A 12,296-nucleotide genomic window follows, 5' to 3' on the forward strand; every position below is an offset into this window, starting at 1 on the left:
TCCCCTTCCTCTTTCCTTTCTGCTTAATGTGAATCTTTCAGTTGCTGAATGTATGTGATGTATTCTATATTTGTGGCATTGTGATCGTGTAAGTGTATTGAGAGCTTCTAGGTCTGTGTTACTCCATTTCACTACTCCAAATGAGTAGGTCAATATTGGTATAGCATAAGTATTTATACCTTTTGTCTTGTTTCTTGCTGTCAATTTTGTTTTCAGTATTTTTGTTAGTCTTTGTCTATATTTTTCTTTTAGTTCTTCTTTAATATTTGTATTATCTATTCCTATTTTTTGTCTGTATCCTAGATATTTATAGGCATCTGTTTTTTCCATCGCTTCTATGCAGTCGCTGTGGTTATCCAATATGTAATCTTCTTGTTTAGTGTGTTTTCCCTTGACTATGCTATTTTTCTTACATTTGTCTGTTCCAAAAGCCATATTTATATCATTGCTGAATACTTCTGTTATCTTTAGTAATTGGTTGAGTTGTTGATTTGTTGCTGCCAGTAGTTTTAGATCATCCATGTATAGCAGATGTGTGATTTTGTGTGGGTATGTTCCAGTAATATTGTATCCATAATTTGTATTATTTAGCATGTTGGATAGTGGGTTCAGAGCAAGGCAGAACCAGAAAGGACTTAATGAGTCTCCTTGGTATATTCCACGCTTAATCTGTATTGGCTGTGATGTGATATTATTTGAATTTGTTTGGATATTAAGTGTGGTTTTCCAATTTTTCATTACTATGTTTAGGAACTGTATCAATTTAGGATCTACTTTGTATATTTCCAATATTTGTAGTAGCCATGAGTGGGGTACACTATCAAAAGCTTTCTGGTAATCAATGTATGCATAGTGTAGTGACCTTTATTTAGTTTTAGCTTGATATGTCACCTCTGCATCTATTATCAGTTGTTCTTTACATCCTCGTGCTCCTTTGCAACAGTCTTTTTGTTCTTCATTTATAATTTGGTTCTGTGTTGTATGTGTCATTAATTTCTGTGTAATGACTGAAGTTAATATTTTGTATATTGTTGGTAGGCATGTTATGGGGCGATACTTAGCTGGGTTTGCTGTGTCTGCTTGATCTTTAGGTTTCAGATAAGTTATTCCAGTGTAAGTGTATCAGGGAATGTGTGTGGGTCTGCAATGTAACTGTTAAATAATTTAAATATAATAGAGGGAAACATTCCATGCGGGAAAAATATATTTAAAAAACAAAGATGATGTGACTTACCATACGAAAGCGCTGGCAGGTCGATAGAAACACAAACAAACACATACATACACACAGAATTCTAGCTTTCGCAACCAATGGTTGCTTCATCAGGAAAGAGGGAAGAAGAGGGAAAGACGAAAGGATGTGGGTTTTAAGGGAGAGGTAAGGAGTCATTCCAATCCCGGGATTGGAATGACTCATTACCCTCTCCCTTAATACCCACATCCTTTTGTCTTTCCCTCTTCTTCCCTCTTTCCTGATGAAGCAACCATTGGTTGCGAAAGCTAGAATTCTGTGTGTATGTATGTGTTTGTTTGTGTTTCTATCGACCTGCCAGCACTTTCGTATGGTAAGTCACATCATCTTTGTTTTTTAAATATGTTAAATAATTTAGTTAGATGTGAATGTGTTGAGGTGAATTTCTTTAGCCAGAAATTTGCTATTTTATCTTTTCCAGGGGCTTTCCAATTGTGAGTAGAATTAATTGCTTGGGTGACTTCATGTTGCAAAATTATCACTTCAGGCATTTGTGGTATAATCTTGTACGTATCTGTTTCTGCTTGTATCCACCGTGCATGCCCGTTATGTTGTACCTGGTTTGACCATATGTTGCTCCAGAAGTGTTCCATGTCTGTTATGTTTGGTGGATTGTCTATTTTAATGTGTGTGTTATCTATTGTCTGGTAAAATTTCTTTTGGTTTGTGTTGAATGTTTGGTTTTGTTTCCTTCTATTTTCACTTTTTTTGTATCTTCTAAGTCGTTTGGCCAATGCTTGTAATTTCTGCTTCTTTTCATCTAATTGCTCTATCACTTCTTGTTGTGAGATTTTACCTAACTTTTTTCGTTTTTTTCCTGACATTTCATTTCTTATAAATTGTGTTAGCTGTCCGATGTCTTTTCTCAGTTTTTCTATTCTGATCTGTAGCCTGTGTTGCCATGCTGGTTTTGTGGGTTTCTTCTGTGTGTTGGTTGGTTCTGATCTCTGCCTAGAGTGTATATTTAGTGTAGTGAGTGCTCCTATATAAACCAGTAGTTGTAACTGTTCCATAGTTGTGTTTTCATTTACTTTGTTGTGTATGATTGTGTTGATAGTTGTTATTGTTGTTTCGACTTGTCGGTTATTTAGTGGTCTATGCAAGAATTGTCTAATGTCTGTATTTGTGTCTTTGTATTCTGTATATGTCAGCTGAAATTTTTCTTCTATATCTAACATGTGTGTCACTTCGTGTTCTGTTTGTGCTTGTTCTGGTGGCTGTCTTAAGATTTCGTTTTCCTCTGACTTTTAATTAATGCGTGTTGTTCTTTGTTTGTTTGCTCTGGGATGTTTGAGTCCATTACTGTATTTTCTTCTTCTTCTGATTGCACATTATTTTGTTCCAGTATTTGTTGTACTTGTTGTTTGATGTTTTCTAATTCTGACTGGGGTATCCTGTTATTTTTGATTATTACACGGATCTGATCAGCTAGTCGTTGTTCTGTTAAAAATTTTAATTCTGGGTATCTGGTAATAAATGTTGTGTATACTTGTGATCTGTATCCAGTTGTGTTGGTTCCTAGGTTTGTTGCTTGGTAATAACAGAGCATGAGGTGTCGATTAACTTCGTCTAACCATCTCATCCTCTGTCTTTGTTTTCCTTCTAGGGTGGTTGCAGGAAGCATATCCTGCAAAACACCTCTATTTGGATTTGAATCATTTTCCAGTTGGCTAACAGTGTTGTTACCATTGTGGGCGGGCATAGGGTTCAAGCGTCGTCCCCGACCATGACGGCGCTTGTCCGAGGCTTCTTTAGTTCTGTCCTGAACCAACTAATCACACTAAAAGGGGGTTAGCCCTATTAGTGGTTTGTTCTTTTCGTCGCCTTTTACGACTGGCAGAACATACCGGAGGCCTATTCTTTTCCCGGGCCTCCACGGGAATTATTATTATGCTTGTATTATTATTATTATATTATTATTATTATTATTATTATTACTATTATTATTATTATTCCCTGATGTGTTGATGCATCATGGAATAACCTCCATGGTAATAGAGTGACCAGTAGAGAATAAAAACTGTAGATGACGACAGAGATTTAAATACGTCCAACAAATAATTGAAGAAGCAGGTTGCAAGTGCTGTTCTAAGATGCAGAGTTTACCGCAGGAAAATAATTCATGGCCAGCCACATCGTACCAGTCAGATGACTGATGACTCATAAAAATGACACCAATTTTCTTTGTGGAGAGTAGTGAAAATGTATTTGGTGAAATATCTTTTCTTGTAAATTACAAGGTCATTCCATCCTAATGAAGAGAGCAAATCTTAACAAGTCCCAGGCATTATTCTTTCATAAAAGACTTAGGGATATACCTGTTACTGTAACACCCTATAAAAGTCTAAACATGATACAGGGTATAATTTTTCACTGCAAATTAATGACGCAAATGGATGGCTAACTACGCAAGCACTCAAAGATGCGTGGGATCTATTTTGTACACTGTTGCTACCCAGAAAACAAGGCTGGTACTGTGGGGAATTCACTTTCAGAGTATGTCAAAATAATGGTTTACCATTGTGATGTGGGCTTATGTTTTCCCAGTGAATATATGATCTAATTTGTGGAGACTATGGCTGTCCACGGCATGGAAACTTACTATGTGTTGTACCACTTGTCAGTGTAAACTGTAGAAATGACCACCACCCTGAACCCTGAAGTGTGCTACCTCCATTAATGAGTGTAAAATCCACAAGCTGAAGTTCTCCAATCACCTCTCATACTTGAGGTTCAGGAAAGATATGATTGTTTTTATCCTGTCTCAATGATATTGACATTTTACATTACTGTGGCCTGGTTGGCATCAGTATCTGATTTACTATTTACTCACTCGAGGTTGTCTCCAGTAATCATGCAAGTAAATCAGACCATGGCCCATCTCTTGAATCCTACAACACCATCTGCAGAAACTTCGACTCCCCATGCCCAGCCAGAGGAGCGCCATCCTCCTCTGCCACCTAATGCTGACAGGACACCATTTTGAGAACCCTCTTCCCCGAAGTCCACAGACTAGCAATGTGACACCAGTCAGTTGCATAAGTAGCCATGGACTGTAGGTCTCAGGGCTTCCTGCTCTTCTTCGGTTCCTCTGCTCACAGTGGGTAAGACCTCACAAGATTCTCGACTGCTAAAAGTAGTGAAAGGGAAAAAGAATAAATTTCAGGAAAAGGCTTCTCCAGTGACCCCAGAGGTGCCAGATCTTGTCATGCTGTCAGTGTTTGAACCAATGTTTGTTGATGTTGTTCCAACCCCGTAAAGGGGCAACACAGTAATTCTTGGCCTCTTCATGCCTAACCAGGATATTATGAACGTCACAATTCAGTGGTACCGCAATACATGTCTGTCACTAGCCAGAACTACAACTAATTTTCTCCAGTCCTGTGATCTATCATGCTCTCCAAGAAACACATTTCACTGAGACTATTCAACTCTTTCAAAACCCTACTGTATGTTAGTTCACACAGATGTCATCAGTGAGCATATTCCCTTCCATACCACATCAGAAGTAATGGTAGTGTGAGTGCGGACAACCTCAGCGATCACCATTTGACATGATTATTTACCCCCGGGTAGGAATAGTTAGATATCTTGAGATGACCACCTTAATCCAACAACTCCCAAGCTCCACCCTTTTTCTCCTTCTTGGGAATTTCAATGGGCACCACCCCTTGTGGGGAAATATGATGTCATCTGGTAACATCCTTCTGATTGACCAGCTTCTTTCTGATGCTGATATGTATCTCTTCAGTGATGGTATTACTCCCTATCCCACAGCTGCCCACGGTACCTCTTTGGTTAATGATCTTACGATATCTTTCCCCAGTCTCGTGGCTTTGCTACATGACAATCTTTGTGACTGTGACCACTTTCCAGTGATTCTGCCACTTCCTTGTCCCCACCCAACAGATCAGCTTCCCCAGTGAACTCTTTGAACAGTCAGTTGGCAGCGCTTAGTCTTAGATAGCAGATGGAATACACATTTAATATCATAAATCTTTAAAATTCTTCCTATTTTTGAAGATATGTTTCCTGCAAAAGGTAGTAACACCACTGATTTTCTTGTATCTTCTGTTGGTTTCTGCAAAGGTCCAGTCTGTACAACATGACAGATCTAATTGTCTGTATAACCATTCTGCCTGAACACTGCTTTTAGATGATCCAGTTCTTGTGTCAAATTATCTGCATCTCAGATACTGTATGCTCTTTTCACCAATGTACTTAAGACCCCTTCATGTTGGTACAATGGATGACAACTTGATGTATCAAGTATCACTCCATATTCATGGGATTACAATAAACACTCTGTCCTAATGCCCCATCATCCCTCCTGCAGACTAAGACATTTAAAAATGAAAGTGTTCCATCCTTTTAAACTTCCATCAAGAGCTTAATATTGGGATGCAGACAGTTAAAATGATGTAAGAAATGGTCCAGATCAGGATGAAAAGGATGGGAAACTTCTGTTTTCAGATGTCTTGGTCTACAGGAGGAATGACGAGACATTAGGACACATTGTTTATTGAAAACCCACACATATGGACCGATATCTTCATGCATCAAGTTGTTATCCATTGTATCAATGCAAAAGGGCCCTATGCAGATTGGTAAAATAAGCATGTGCCATCTCAGATGCAGATAATTTAATACAAGAACTGGATCTTGTAAAAGCATGTTCAAGCAGAATGGTTATACCACAATCAGATCCATTGTGCTCTACAGATTGGACCTTTGTGGGAACCAACAGAAGATCCAAGCAAATTGGCGACATTCATACCTTTCAGGGAAAGTATATCTTCGAAAATAGGAAGAATTTTGAAGAGATTTTGTTATGAAAAATGTATTCTGTCTTCCAGCTAAGACCGGAGCACTGCTGGGCTCAGTGAAGGATGATTTGGGTTTGAGGAAGCCTGGTGTCTACAAAATTTCCTGCAGTGTGGAAAACCTGTATAGGACAAACAATTTGTATGGTCCAGGATCGATGTGTAGAGCATCATTGTCACATGTTTCTGTCAGCCAGAAAAATCTGCAGTTGCAGAACACTGTCTTACTGAAAGACATAAAATGTTTTATGATGAAACACTAGTGGTTGCCCCTGTGTTGCGTTATTGGGACTGTGTAGTGAAAGAAGCTATTGAAAACTGGCTATCTTACAATATTCAAAACAGATATAAGGGACATCCTTTAAGTAAGAGTTGGAACACTGTTTAGTTTGACATTAAAAAACAATCTTTGTTTCAGTCACCAAGGAGTGTCAACAGAAGGTGTCAACAGTGTTTGATATCAATTAATCATTTCCATGAGTTTTCACCACTGGTGTGCTGTTGTGCTTTGCTCTAGAGAGCCATTATGTTTGTGCACACACCATGGACCTAAAGGTGGTGTATAAAGGAGCTGCTGCTGTGGTTTGATTTCAGTTCCAGTCAGTTAGTGTGATGGCTTACTCACCTGATTGTGGTGGCCAGGTGCATCACCAAAATATCATGTTCTGGCTGGAGACCCCAATTACTACATTGGGAAAGTTTATGGAGCCATGAACACACAGTGGTTTATGCAAGATGGTGCAACACCTCGTACAGATAACGCTGTACTGGCTTTCTGAAGGAAATATTCACCAATCATATGATGTCATGACATTACCTGCAATGCCATCATGGGAGATTCTTTTGCCCTCCTTCATCCCATACTTAAATCCAAGTGATTTTTTGTGGGGTATTTGAAAGAGAAACTTTTACTGAGACCACAGCATATTATGGAAATGCATGCACAAGTAATGCAATTGTGCAATGAGATAAATGAAGACTTGGGCTGCAAAGGTGTAAGGAATATGTGTATTCACCTTCATGAAGTTGTCACTATGAAGGAACACATATTTAATATGTGATGAAGTGAAATTCACTTACATGGACCATACTACCTGTGTGTAAAATTTGAAAATTTTCATTTCAGAAATAAAAGTTTTGTGGCAATATTAAATGTGTTAACTGTTCATGCACCACCCGTATTAAATATAGACAAATAATGGTGTTTAATTTAAAGTTGTTCTCTCTGATCACATATTAATTGCAGTTATAATAAAACTTACTGCTCATCTTTCTCAACCACATTTTAATTTTTTGTTACTCAATGAGCAGTCTTCAACCTGTTGATCGATGTTACTCTTGTCACCTGGTGATATCTCCTGTGTGTGATGTGGCCCTGCTCAGTTTTTTTCTGGGTCCCAAGTCATGTGGGTATCCCAGGGAATGAAGTGGCTAGTAGCTAGAGAAGTGATTACTCACCTAATGTTCTTTTTGATGATCACAAGTTTGGATTTATGGGTGCAAATAAGACCACTCCTCACTAAGATATGGAACAACATGCCCCATATACAACATTCTGCACTATCAAGGAGACTACTGCTGTATGGCTCACGTCCTTGCAGTCCTCCCAGAAAGAATCAATTCTCCATCATATGTTGCCCTGGATTGGTCATACCAGATTAACCTATAATTTTATCTTGTGTAGTGAGCTGTTCTCATATTTTCACTATGAAACCTTACACACACATTAGCTCACATCTAGCTCTCCAAGCTAGGCATGATCTTCTGGTATTCTTACCTCTAATATTGGCAGATGACTCATGGACACTTAAACTCACTCTTCATTTTCTCCATGAAAGTGGCTTTTATTCTCAGATTCCACTGATACTACTTTCAGCATGCAAGCAGGATGATGGGGCACTCCCACCACATGCTGAGCCTGAGGGATCCTTGACCCTACCTCCTTTACCAGCCGCCTTGATCATCCCTCTTTTATTCTGTTTTAGTAGCTTCTAGAAGTAGTTAGCCCTACACTTTGATTACAGCAGATTGGGGATGTGATCATTGCGGTAGGGATGGCCCCTGCCACACACAGAGCCTTGTGAGACACTTGCCTCATGCCACCCACCTACTAAATTATTTTATTATCGTCAGTCCAACCAATATCCATTACCTTTTCAGCTTTCTCACTTTTACTATTCCAAAACTCCTGGTTAGAAAGCATTCTTTACTTTGTAACTGTCTTTCCCCTTAAACAGGTTGGCAGGGAGATAGACACAGGTGGGGGTTTCCCTCATTACAAATGAGCCCTGTGGAGTGTTCGTCTGCTCTCTTACCTCTGTACCGGCCTGTTCCACACATTTTTACTTCTCTTTCAAATTATTTCTCAGCTCTGACATCAATATTGCTTTCAATTATTTGATTTTACCACTCCTTCATATTTTGATAACTCAATCAATTTGTAGCTGTCATCACTAACTCTCTCATAACTGAGGGACTGACGACCTCACTGTTTAGTTCCCTAACCTCAAACCAACCAACCATTCAGCATTATCTTGTCCAATGATGATTGGATCTCCGTCTGTTTCAGTGGCGATGAGTACACGTTTCCACTTCTTCATTTTCTCCTTTGTCTTGGACTCATAATGATGCTCTCAGTACTTCTCTGTAGTAATTAAACAGGTAAACACGACATCTGGATTGGACTGACACAGCTGCAAAATTTTCGCCTATTATCTCTATTTGGCAGTCATTATCAATCCATGTGAATGGTCACAGAACACAGCAGGTGGCTATCTTTGTTATGTTGAACATGTTGTGTAATATGCTAAAAACTGATCTGTGACTGGTTTTCACTTTTTCCATTATTGTCTTTATTGTGATACACTTGTCTTAAAGTGCCAGGGCTTCCATTTCTCTTTCAGTTCCCAGTTCCTCATAGAATGACTGTCTGCCATATCATTCTACATCATTCAGACTTGTTTATCCACAATGAAAGTGTCTGTACCACTTAAACACAGTGTTGTATAATGGTGCATTGTTTCCACACTTTCAGCTCAGCATAGATTTTTACAGTGTCATTTCCAATAAAAATAAAATTACTGCATGGAGCTCTGTAAAAAAAGTGGGTAACCAGCAGGCTGTGTCATTTTGTTTTCACTCATCTAATGTCATGTTACAGTCTTGTGGCATGGGAATTTAAATGGGTATCACAGCTGCCGAAATATACCTGTACACAAACAAAAAATTAATTATACATATTTATTTTTTGAGATGTTAATTAAATGTTTATGACCACCCTCATAGTTGTATTTTGAGTGCAGCCACAAGCTTAAACCTAATAAACACGTGCTGGTGACAGGTACAAGCGTGACAAGAGTGCGCTCATCGTGACAGTGGTGCGCTGCCGCAACCTGCCAGCCAAGGACACCAGTGTGGGCAGCAGTGACCCCTATGTGAAACTGCAGCTGCTGCCAGACAAGCTGCACAAGGTCAAAACGCGTGTGCTGCGCAAGACACGTGACCCTGTCTATGACGAGGACTTCACCTTCTACCGTGTCACCTACAATGAACTCCAGGTGTGCATTCTCTCTCTCTCTCTCTCTCTCTCTCTCTATCTATCTATCTCTATATATCTCTATCTCTCTCTGTATCTGTCTCTGTTGCCTCTTCTCATGTTATATACACTGACATTTATGCTGCATGAAATAATTTATTTAATAAGGGAAAGATGAAAAGTTCTTGGCTGGCATAGTAGTGACAAAAATGAAATTCTGTTTTTGTTGTGTTGGCCTCATTCTTACTGTGTTGCATGTTTAATTGCCCTGCACCCACTCCAATTTATGAGTTGATAGCAGCCTCCAAATTGTCCAACCAATGTATGCAACAATTGAAGCACCATCCTGTTCATGTCGCGGGCTATATGGTGTTTATGTTATGAGATTGTGTCCTTCAAGGTGCCACTTGGTACTGAAGTCACAAAATTGGAGTTTTGCTTCACCTGTTTGAGAATTGACAAGGCAAGCAAAAGCTGAGAGAAATGGCTTCTTCAAAGGATGAAATTCACTCACACTTTATTACTGAAGAAGCTGGGAGTCTGACAATTTCCAAAATTATTAATGATTGGATGAGAAATGCTTTTCTGAGCTACTAAACCTCATCAAGAAACATTTGATGTAAATAAATAAAGAGATGAAGGAAACTGAGAGAATAAACTTTTAGCTACGTTTGCATTTCTAGCTACTGGCAGAACTTATGAAGACCCCAAATTCAGTGCCCTTGTATCTGCAGCTTCTGTCAATGAAGCAAGCACCCCATTTTTTGGATTGCTATTGGTACGCTCATCACATGTAATTCTTAAACTTCCATGAGAACTCTGTCATCAATATTTCACCAGCTTCCACTCTGTCACATTAGCCATATAAGAATACTGTTTTCCCCCATAAGAACTGACAGTAGCTGAACTTCTGTTTGGTGGTTAGCATGAAAATGTAAAACGCAGCATGATGGGGTGGGGAAAACATGTTATTGGGTGATTAGGCCCTGGTTAATGTCCAGATAAAATTGGTCTACTGGTCACTCAAAACATATAATTTGTTTGTCAGTCAGTCAATTGATATGAATATGTGTGAGACCCTTTATAGCTATTGTTATGTCAAGTATAGCTGGCTGCTCTCTGGCAACATTTTCTCTCAGCACTGCAACTCTGTGAATCACAAAATTATTTTATTCGAGCTGTAATCTGTAGTGAAATTGTTATTCAAATGAACTGCAGAATGTCTAGTATATTTTGTTCATTATATGAGTAGAAAGAAAAGATCTCCATATAAATCACCATTAGTGACACAATTTCAGAGCTTACTAGTCCATAATGAGATGATTCCAGAAGGAGATGAACACTAAAAATTAATTTTACTGACTGCAAGAATGACATGTCTCAAATATCCCATTAAGGTGCACTGATTTACTTCACAGTACTCAAAATAACACAGTTCAAGAAAATAAAGTTAAGAGCTTTGCTTTGCTTTCCAAAAAGAAAACACTGTCATGTCATATGTCATTGACAGAACACATTCTCAAGCAATAACTGTCTGAAACTATAATGGCAAATAAACCTCAGACAGTGTACATGACAGAAAGATTTTAGGAAACAATGGGTCAATGGGTTTTCTGTTCTATAAATTCTTCCCTAGTGCTGGGACCTGAATGCACTCAAACTTAGCTGTAATATAATGATACCAAATATGTAACCACGAAAAATTTAAAAATCTTGTATTGAAAACTTTGAAGTGCCTACCACACAGCAGAATAAAGAAATAACTGTAGAAGACTGGGGAGTAGGGAACGGGGAGGGGGGAGGAAGGGGGGGGAGTATGTGCATGTGTTAAGGATATTTCATAGGATCAATGTTACTGAATTATTTTGTAGCAGAAAGTTTGAAAGATTTAATATGAGCTGGAATTGAAAGTAGTAATAAGGAAAAAGACTAAGATGCTGGTGTTGTCCCATCCATCTAATTGGAAGGAATTTCTACCAATCTGGCAACAGATACTACTGATGAAGCCATGCATTTAGAGACTTTAGAATTATAACTGATTTTGTTTATTTTTAGCCCATAGATAGCTTTCAAGCTACATAAGAGATCATCCAGACTTGCATACATATAATATGTTGTACCTGGTTAAATACATATTTCATTGGCCCATACTTAATTGCTTAATTGCATATGGTATACTCCTGATTATCACAGGTAATGTGGGGCAGAAGATGCGTAAATAATTGAAGAACATGAATAATAAAAATATTTTCAAACATGTATTCTTTGTTTCAAAGTTTATCCAAGTTCTGCACGTAGGTACTGTACGCATGTTTATTTTTTAAAATAGTTTGTGATGTTGGTCGGCTTCTGAGAGGAGTAGACATTTTGTTGCATGGAATTTTGAATTTTTCTTGCAGCAACAGTATCACTGTATTGAAACACTCTCTGGCCCATATAATCTAGGAGAGCATAAAACACATTTAAATGTAGTATGTGACTGACTAGGTCACTGTCTTCAACCCCACTTTCATGTTCTCTGTTCTCTTCATTGTTTTGTTGTGAAGCGGCAGTCACAATTTCAGCGTCACTCATTTACAGGAAGCCAGGTTCATAAGTGTTAGTCTTCAGCTATTCTTTCAAGTTTCCTCATTGATAGCGTCAAAACCATTTAAACCCATAGCCAGATTCATTACTCAGTTGTTAT

General features: G+C 38.5%; 1 protein-coding gene across 1 annotated transcript in view; it reads left to right on the top strand.

Annotated features, from left to right (window-relative positions):
- The window catches only part of LOC124623021 (synaptotagmin-11), a 183,551-nt gene that overhangs the window by 125,822 nt on the left and 45,433 nt on the right, over positions 1-12,296 (top strand). Inside the window, exon 6 of the mRNA XM_047148811.1 lies at positions 9,416-9,632. Coding sequence (XP_047004767.1) covers positions 9,416-9,632 — 217 coding nt within the window. The remainder of the gene's footprint in view (positions 1-9,415; positions 9,633-12,296) is intronic.

Source organism: Schistocerca americana, chromosome 7 (genome assembly GCF_021461395.2).
Source record: "Schistocerca americana isolate TAMUIC-IGC-003095 chromosome 7, iqSchAmer2.1, whole genome shotgun sequence".
Taxonomy (NCBI): Eukaryota; Metazoa; Arthropoda; class Insecta; order Orthoptera; family Acrididae; genus Schistocerca; species Schistocerca americana.